A 10,363-nucleotide genomic window follows, 5' to 3' on the forward strand; every position below is an offset into this window, starting at 1 on the left:
TTGTTGGGGGCTGATTACAAAGAAAGAAGCGCTATGGGTACTTGTGGGCCAAATACAATTGTGGATAGGGATACAATCCAGTGGTGACGAAAAAACAAAACTCCTCCTTAACTTGGAAAGCCATATTTGAAGTGTAGGAGATTTTTCTGGCTGGACTTGGAAAGAAAGTAAACAATGGAGAGACTACAAGTTTTTGGGAGGACATGTGGCTACCCATCGATAAACCACTCATCTCCTTTGTCCCAAATGTATCAAGTGTTAACACAGTAGAAAGAGTTTATGACCATGTTACAGTAACAAGACAGTGGGACGCTAGTAGATAGAGAGGAATTCTCCCTCATTGGGTGATTAGAATACTCACAAAAATGAACCCACCATTAAATAATGCTCCTTACAGATTTACGTGGAGACCAGCAAAAGATCGAAATTTCTCTGTCAAAATGGCATACAAATTCCTCACAAATTGTGAAGGGAATAGACAAGGGGGTCTTTGGAATCAACTATGGAAATGGCAGCTACCAGAGAAAGTCAAGTTCTTCATGTGGCAAGTGGCCCATGAGAGACTGATTACAAATGCACTCAGAGCAAAGAGAGGTCTTTCAAAGACTTGTGAATGCCCTTATCAGTGTGCAAGTGAGGAGAGCGTCCTTTATATTCTGAGAGACTGTGAGAGAGCAAGGGAGGTGTGGAAAAAAATATTAAAACCTAATGCTTTTTCTAGATTTTTTGCCAGAAATTTGCAGGTATGGCTAGATTAGAATACAAAGCATCATCCGGGTAGTGGACGCTTCAACAAATTCGCATGGAATCGAGTCTTCAGTTCAGTCTGTTGGATATTATGGACTACTAGATGCAACTTCTCTCTTGGAGGGGGCAGTGCAAATGCCAGAAAAATATTACAGACATGTCTACACAACCTGATGGAATATACTGCTAACCAGAACCTTAAACATCAGATTTTCATGCATGGAAAGGCTGAGGAATTTTGTTGGATACCACCGCCGCAGGACGATGTACGTATTGATGTTGATGGGTCTGTCTGGTCTTTCAACCAAGCAGCATGCAGAGGAGTCATCCGAGATAACCACGGAGACTGGATCATGGTATTTCACCAAACACTTGGTTTATTTTCAGTAACGGAAGCGAAAATCAAGGCCATACGCACTGGTCCGGACGTTGGGAAACAGTTGGGCTTTTAAAAAGTGTTGATCTACACAAACTTCATTGATGCCTTCAATTGTTTAATGAGGGATGGTCCCATTGAAAATCCGTTGAGGAATGTGATAGCTGAAACTAGGGAGCTACTCTTTAGCGACTGGGAAGTTCAATTATATCATACTGGCAGAGAGATTCTTCAGTGTGCCGACTACATGGCAAGGAAGGGGCATGATCACCACCAACTAATGCTTGTGCCGTCGATTCCCCCCAGCTGTTTGGAGATGATTATGTGAGATCAGCAACAGGATTCTTAGCCTTAACCTTTTGAGAGGTTTAGGATCTTTTCCTTTCTGTATTTCAAGCTCCAGCTTGCCATTGTTATGCAAAAAAAAAAAAAAAAGAGGTAATAAATAAGAATCGTCTAGAGATCGTAATACCTGACTTCATCTTATACTTTGATATTTGTCCCTTTTATATAATTATAAATTTTATGATCCTTTCAATGATAAATATTATTTTATTTATGTCTTTTTTATTTTTTTTCCAAATTTTTTGGCCAAAATAAAAGGAAATAATAGCTAAAAAATAATATTACACTATATATTATAAGGCAGAACCAAATGGGGAGAATAGCATACCTTGCCGGTGGCCCAGGCCTGCCTGTGAATTAGTTTGGTTTGAAGATGTCCATTTTTATTGGAGTAGCCTTTTGTTAGGATGGGCAGGGCCTTTTTTTTGGGGCACAAGTGGGTGCACCAAGCATGCGAGCCTCATACACACCCCTATGTTTTATCATTAGGACATGGGAGCATAGTTAATTAAATGTCATTCTCAATAGTTAATACTATCTCTGATCTTTAATACAAGATCTAGTTTTGTAGGTCAATTATACTCACTCCAATCCTTTTTATATAAGATTATAAAATTTAAATTGTTTTGGTCCTTTTGATATAATAAGATTATACTTAGGGTTGTCTAAACATTAGATGTATGCATGCCAATCTTGCTCCAAATTAATTTTGGAAAAATTAAGGCAAAGGACCTAGAAAAAATAACAATTATTAGAAAGGATCTTAAAAATTGTATTTATTTTGAAAGACCAAAAACTGAAAGATGCATGCCCAAAATACTAAATTGCGCCTGTTCTACGTTTTCTCTTACCACATTAGCTAACAGTTATGAATCTCTCTTTCTTTTTCTTGATTACATATGAGTCTCTATTTCTCGTCATCTTGATTTGCTGTATTTCTCACCCAATTCATACTCTTTTCTTTTTAATTTCATCTTCTTCTGTAAGTAAGTTCGTTGTCGCATGTCTTTGATTTCACACCTATACTACACCGGTCGTCTTTCTCACCACCTAAATATCTAACCGTGCCTCTCTCTCTCTCTCTCTCTCTCTCTCTCTCTCTCTCTCTCTGCCTTTGCTATGAATCTCTTATAGCCTATACATGACAAAGATAATAAATAAACCAAGTCAACCTGCGTATTAGATGCCACTATAAAGCCTATAAATATATTCAAACTAAATGTAAATTGAGAAGGCCTATTGATTTAATTTGGACCACGCGATTCAGAAAACCCTTTTATATCAATTGTAACGTCAAAACTTAGTCTTCATCTATGGGGGTTTGTGGTTGCTTTTGATGTAATTCCACTTCGAATCACATTCTGATTTCAATATATGCACAGATATAATGCCATTTTGCAAGATCCAATTATAAGAAACACACATGCATTTGGCCGAGATCCCTGCGCCTTGATCCAAATGTGCTATTTTAATTTTTATAGCTCGAAACCAGTCTTCATTTTTATCATGATTTGCAACCGATTTGTTGCGCTCCAACTCTTTCCAGCATTATTGATTTTCTCTTTTCATGTTCGATTGCGGATTACTCACTCTTGAACTTGGGAAATATAAAGGTTTAGCCAGGGGAAATTTAATATTTTTGACCTCAAGGGCAATTTAGTATTCATGTATTCACATATTGGTTTTTGGTCTTTTGAAATAATTACCACTTCTAAGATCCTCTATAATAAATATTTTTTTTGTAGGTCCTTTGTTCTAATTCTCCCATTAATTTTCTATTCTCTCAGCTTATCTTTTTCTCATATTACATTCTCTTTCTTCCTTTATCTTATTATTAATATTTTTTTTCTTATTTGTTTTCTTATTAAATAAGGACATACTTAAAAAAATTTGATTTTTTTCATATTTATCATTGTTTTTAACTAATTTTTACTGTCTTTTTAAATCAAGTAATTAAAGGATCTTATCAAAAAGATATGAAGAGGTATTGTATATTTGATTGATATAAATACAAAGATAAAATTTAAACAGATCTTCTTATAGTCCATTTGGATTGGCAGTAGAAAAGGTTATTTATTTTCAATATAACTTTTAGAAAAGTTAGATTGGGTAAAAGTTAGATTAGATAAGGTGATTTATATTTGGATTGACTTTTATAAATGTTAGTTTGTAAAGTAAAAAAGTTGTTTGGATTATGATTAAATAAACTTAGTTTGTAGAATGACCAAAATAGGTATGACTTTTATTAAATAATAAAAAATATGAATTTACAAAATATAACAATTTTAAATTATTATAATAGTAAGAAGTTATATTTAATGAATAAAATATATTTAAATTAGAAGTCAATAGTAATGTGAAAAATTTTGAACCACATAATATTCCATAATTAATTGGATGATATACCCTACATAATTTACATAAATATAAAATAAAAATAATATTAAAAATTAAAAATATTATAAAAACAGTCAAAAATTATTTTCACTTAAGAGAATATTAAAAATAAATAACTAAAAATTGATTGAGAAGCACAAGAAATATATAGAGAAAAGCATAAGAACAACATAAACATAAGGTTAAAAATGTCTTTTAATTCCAAAAAGCTCCTTTTACATAAGTCATAAGTAAATTTTAGATGCTTTTGCAATCATGTTTAATAAAATAGCTTTTGACTCATAAGTTAGATAGGCCAAAAGTTATGATAAACAACTCTTAAATTTGTAAACTGATTTATCACACTCTTAAGTTACTTTTTTGCCCCCCTCAAACACTTTACCAAACAGGCACTTAATCAAGTTCTGTCTGAAGCTCCTGAAAGTGTTGGGAAAACAATACAATAATGACGAGTTACGTATTGTTGCTGCTGAAAATTAAGAAACAAAACAAAACCCCAAAAAAAAAAAGAGAAAATAAAAGAAAAAGAAGTGAAACTTAATCAATTTAAAAAGGAAAACTTCTTACAAATCCACATCATCATCTACTTTATATCCCTGGAAACTAGGATAACATAAAATTAAAGAAAAAAGCTTGGTTGAAGCAATATTGGCTAGTTAATCTTTCTTAAGGTCAATTACTGCCTGCAAGGCCAATCCATGCTATAAGAAGATCTGTATCATCAACTTGAACATCCCAATCCTCAGATACCCACAATTTACAACCACCAACGTGACTCACCCACCGAACTACTAATATTCCGTCTTTGAATATATTCCAAGCTGATTCAAAAATTCACCAAAAAAACATGTCTGAAAGAGATTCCACTAAGCTGCTAGCATTATTCTTCTGTGTTGCTTCCTTTGCATCTGTTGTTGCTGGAGATAGCAAAGCAGAAGCTCTGTTAAATTGGAGAGATGGCTTTAACGACCAAAGCAAAGCTACCTTGTCCTCTTGGAAGAATGGTACTAATCCCTGCGGACAATCCTGGAGGGGAATTTCCTGTGATAAATCCATGTCTGTGATCAAGATAAGGCTGTCAAATCTTGGCCTTCAAGGTACACTTTCCAGTCTCGACTTCGCTGCCTTTCCTAATCTCCTCTACTTCGAAATAAATTCCAACCGATTTCATGGAAACATTCCACACGAAATTGGTAATTTTTCCAGTATTTTGATGTTGAGTTTGGCAGATAATCCAATTAAGGGTCCCATTCCTCCTGAAATCTGGAATCTAACCGCTTTAAATATTCTTGATCTTAGTTCATGTAATCTCACAGGACGAATTCCCTATGAAATTGGGAATTTGAGGAAGTTGAATCTCTTATTGCTTGGACAAAATTCCTTTTCCGGTCCCATTCCTGAAGAGATTGGAATGTTGAGCCATCTCTTAGAGCTTGATTTAGGAGGAAATTCTCTGTCAGGGAGAATCCCATCATCAATTGGAAACTTGACCATGTTACAAAATCTTTATCTTTTTGGGAACAATCTTGAGGGTCCTATTCCTAATGAATTTTGGAAACTCTATTCTCTCATTAACATTCATTTAAGTTATAATAGATTCTCTGGGGCAATCTCTCCCTCCATAGGAAACCTAACAAATCTCGAAAAATTGTTCTTTTTTAAGAACAGATTTTTCGGTCCAATTCCTGCATCCATTGGTAACTTAATCAATGTATATGATGTCGCCCTTCAAAGCAATAGTCTTTCAGGATTTATTCCTTCCACTATTGGAAACATGACAAAGCTCACCTCCTTGTGCCTAGACAGCAACAATTTCAGTGGTCAACTTCCACAAGAAATGAATAACTTGACAAGTTGTTATACCATACAACTGAGTTATAATCATTTCAATGGTCCTTTGCCACAAAATATCTGTCAAGGTGGGATGTTGGTTAAGTTTACTGCTAATGATAACCATTTCACTGGTCCTATTCCAAGAAGTTTGAAGGATTGTTCTAGTCTAGAAAGATTAAGGCTTGATAATAACCAAATAGCAGATAATATAACAGTTGCTTTTGGGATATATCCTTATTTGTACTACATCGATCTAAGTGGAAATCAATTATATGGCCACCTTTCGTCCAAGTGGGGGAAGTGTCAAAATCTCACACAATTGATTATTCACAATAACAAGCTTTCTGGTGATATACCACCAGAACTAAAAGGGGCAACTAAACTTGGTTTACTTAACTTGTCTTCAAATCACTTCTCTGGAAAAATTCCAAATGAACTAGGGAAGTTGACCAAATTGATGAAACTCTCTTTGAGTGACAATAACTTCTTTGGTAATGTCCCCTCAGGTATAAGATCACTTAGTCAACTTGAAATTTTGGAGTTAGCAGCAAATAATTTAACTGGTTCAATCACAAGCGAGCTTAGGGAATTGAAAAGCTTAAGGGTCTTGAACTTGAGCAAAAACAAATTTGATGAAAGCATTCCCCCTGAGTTTGGCGAGATCCTAAAACTTGAACAACTTGATCTTAGTGACAATTTGCTAATTGGAACAATACCATTGAGGCTTGGAATGTTACCTAACTTGCAAGTTTTGAATCTCTCACACAATAATCTCACTGGCACCATTCCTTCCGGCTTTAGTGGATCAATGTCAGCTCTGTCTATAGTTGACATATCATACAATCAATTAGAAGGCCCTATTCCAATCAAACCTGCCTTTCACAACATTGATGCATTAAGGAATAACAAAGGCTTGTGCGGTAATGTCACTGGTTTAAGTCCCTGTAGTGATTTTCAAACAAATGGACATGGCCATAAGAGCAAAAAGTTCCTGATAATATTCCTTCCATTGGCCATACTGCTGCTAGTATTTGTTGGAGCGTCTTTCATTTTTGCTCGAATAGCAATGAAAGCAAAAAGCAAAGATGGAGAAAGTGCACCAGAAGATGTTTATTTTGTATGGAGTCTTAAAAGAGAAATATTGTATGAAGACATCATTGAAGCCACAAAGGAATTTGATGAAAGATATCTCATTGGGAAAGGGGGCCAAGGAAGTGTTTATAAGGCTAAGTTGCCTACAGGAGACATTATTGCAGTAAAGAAGCTTCATTCAATGCCAAGTGGGGAAATCTCCAACCAAAAAGCTTTCACAAGTGAGATCCAAGCTTTGACAGAAATCAAACATCGTAACATTGTGAAGTTGTATGGGTTTTATTCCAATTCACAATTCTCTATTTTGGTTTATGAGTTCTTGGAAGGTGGCAGCTTGGACCACATATTAAAAAATGAGGAACAAGCCATTGTGTTTGACTGGAAAAAGAGGGTGAATGTTGTCAAAGGCGTGGCTAATGGTTTATTCCATATGCATCATGGTTGTTCAATTCCTATTGTTCATCGTGACATATCAAGCAAGAATGTTCTTCTAAGTTCTGATTATGAAGAAGCTCGGATCATTGACTTTGGAACGGCAAAATTTTTGAGTCCTAACTCAAACAATATCACCACATTTGCTGGCACATTTGGGTATGCTGCACCAGGTAAGACCCTTTTGTTTTTTCTTTCCAAAGTATTAACGTTTGCTATATTATGTATGCAAATATGTGACATTAAATCCTACTGCAGAGATTGCTTTCATCATGCAAGCCAATGAGAAATGTGATGTATATAGCTTTGGAGTGTTGACTTTAGAAATCATTATGGGTGCACATCCCGCAGAGCTCATTTCATTTTTGGCGGAGAATTCAACCAATAATGATTTGTTGTTAAGGGATGTGTTAGACCCACGAATTTCTCCACTCACAAAACCAATCCTAGATGATGTGATCTTAGTTGCAAAAATAGCTTTTTGTTGCGTGAATGAGACTCCTCAATCTCGTCCAACGATGGAACAAGCATCTACGGAGCTAGCAAGGACACCAAAACACTATTCAGAGGATCAATTTCACACCATCACAATTGGACAACTAATGAGGGATTGAACTTCATTTGTATGTGTGTCTGCTTGTATAATTAAAGTGTTGCACTTGACATTCTAATGTAAATTTTTTAAGTTTGTGGTTTTTGTATCATATGTATGACCAGTTTGGGACTTGTATAAGACTGAAGTGAATATTTAGTTTCAGCATTATCGTTTTAACTCTTGTGATTTAATGGATGGCTATGATCATTTCATATCAGATTTATGTCTTTTAGCTCCGATCAAAAGTTAAAAAGTAAAATCACTTACATGGATTAATCTATCGCATGCTTTTTCTTTGCAGAGAATATTATGAATTTATTTCTTATATATTTATTATATATTCATATAATTATTTTTTTATTTACTTTTTATTTACTTATTATGGGTTCGATCGCTAGTCTAACTAGTTAAACTATGAAAACCCCGGTACAGTTTATCTTTTTCATTCTCCTGCTTCAACTAATGACACCAAATCATGAAGGAAAACGCATTCCATATCCCATGATTCATGAAATCATTTCAGAAGGAGAAAATAATCGATCAACACATTGAGAACGTTTAATACAAAATGTAAACACAAAAAATGAGAGTAAAATATAGAATCTGTAAGAAGTCATATTATTAATACACGACACACTATAAATCCTATCCATTAAGTTCTGCACAAGTTTTATGGGGGGAAAAATCCTATTCTTTACTTATATGTATTTTGCTATATCGCAAAAAAAAGTTTAGATTGGCCGGCAAAATATATTGTTATGATAATGTACATATAACAGTAATTATAAGACATCATTTTTGTCCTCCATTTTGGCATTTGGTTGTTATAGTGAAAGGACAAATAAAAATAAACAAACTTTCCAGGAGTGAATGCACTAACAACATCTTAATCTACGGATAATTAATGCATGAACTCAGTTATATGTATTATTATATTTGTTTTTATATGATCTTGTCCGCTTTATGCGATGTGCCCTTACGATTTTCTATTTAATTGTAGTCAATAGATAAGGTCAATTGATTGGTTCACTTCTTCTCTTAAACTGAAGTTATGAATGCTTTAATTGTCAAGCAAAAAAACTTACGATTAGCTTCTTCTCTTCTGTTCCTTCCTTCCTTTCTTTTAATGAAGTGGAGGGTTGTGTTTTGAAATAAAAAGGCGAGACCGTATCAGATATAGAAAACAAAATTCTGATCACTCCCCATAAAAGTGACGTTTCTACATTTTTTATCACAGCATTATATAACTTCATGATATTCTGGGAACCATTGTCTGCTTTTATTTTTGTTGCACTAGACATCTTTGGCGTATTAGGGTGTATTTGGATTAGCGTTGGCAAAACTGACTTTTATTCTACCTAACTTTTGCAAAAATCAATTAGGGTAAAAGTAAGTCAGTGTAAAGTGATTTATTTTTGGATTAGTTCTTTTATAAAAGTCAATTTGCTCAATTGAAAATTATTTGGATAAGTAATAGAAAAGTAAGTTTACATATAAAATAATTGAAAAGGGTATCGTTTTCATCCAAAGTAATTTGTTTGACTTATAAATTGATTTGTAATCTAGTGATATGAATAAATATTTTAGAAAGATCATGTAACATATGATATAATTAAGTAATTTATTTATTTTTCTTAATCTCTTTAAATTAGTCCACTAGGTCTTATATCAAGGACCTGGGATAGTAAATCATATGTATATAATCTGATAAATTTAAGAAAAACAATAAATAAAAAAGAGATTAAGATGTGACCCACTTAAAAAGTGATTTCATACAAGCCAAGACAAAAATTCTTTTACATACTTTGAACTCTCTAAAATCATTTTTAAAAAGCTAATCCAAACACCTCCATATAGAATTTTCAAGTTGTTTAACCATGGAGATATATATGTGTGTGCGCGCGCGCGCGCACTTAGTGGGAGACCCACAAGTCAAGAACTATATAATAACCCGTCTCTTGATTTCATTTTTTTGAATATCTAAGAGCTATCTTTACCTAGTTTGTTTCAATCACTTCAAGATTAGAACCCTCACAATTGGACACGTTCAAGTTTTGATTTTTGCGATTCTTTGTTTGCTTGTGATTGTAAGAATAATGTAACGTGTTGTTTACCCTTTTGTTTTGTTCAGCTTTTGTCAAAGCCATGTTGCAGAGATACGAAGATGTGTATTGAGTAAAAGTAATAAGCACGATACAGTACAATACATTAAATGTGACAAATTCATAAATTTTAAACATATATATATGTAAATAAATTAATTCTTTAAAAATGATGGGCAATACAAAAGAAAATTGAATGCTAAGCAATTGTTTCCCAATGAAGAAGAGCATCTTCTTTTGAGATAAGGTGGGGCAGTACGTGCTTCATAACGTTATTTCTTCACATCCTTTAGACATTTGGGTCTACATTTTCCAAAACTAGATTGCTTTGAAATAAAAAGCGAGATCATAAGATATAAAAAAACAATATTTTTTTTTTACCAAAATTAAAAACAAAAGTTCCACTCTCCATAAAATTGAGCTTTCTACATGTTTTATCACAGT

At 33.7% G+C, this 10,363-nt stretch overlaps 1 protein-coding gene across 1 annotated transcript; it reads left to right on the forward strand.

The window, feature by feature from the left end:
* The first annotated feature begins 4,712 nt into the window (after nt 1-4,712).
* LOC114742050 (MDIS1-interacting receptor like kinase 2-like) lies at nt 4,713-7,836 on the forward strand. Its single transcript, XM_028930303.1, has 3 exons — nt 4,713-6,645; nt 6,772-7,395; nt 7,502-7,836. The coding sequence occupies exons 1-3, from the start codon at nt 4,713-4,715 to the stop codon at nt 7,834-7,836; spliced, it is 2,892 nt and encodes a 963-aa protein (XP_028786136.1).
* The last annotated feature ends 2,527 nt before the right edge of the window (nt 7,837-10,363 follow it).

This window comes from Neltuma alba, unplaced genomic scaffold (assembly GCF_004799145.2).
Source record: "Neltuma alba isolate B1F8T4 unplaced genomic scaffold, ASM479914v2 tig00003622_pilon, whole genome shotgun sequence".
In the NCBI taxonomy this organism is placed as follows: Eukaryota; Viridiplantae; Streptophyta; class Magnoliopsida; order Fabales; family Fabaceae; genus Neltuma; species Neltuma alba.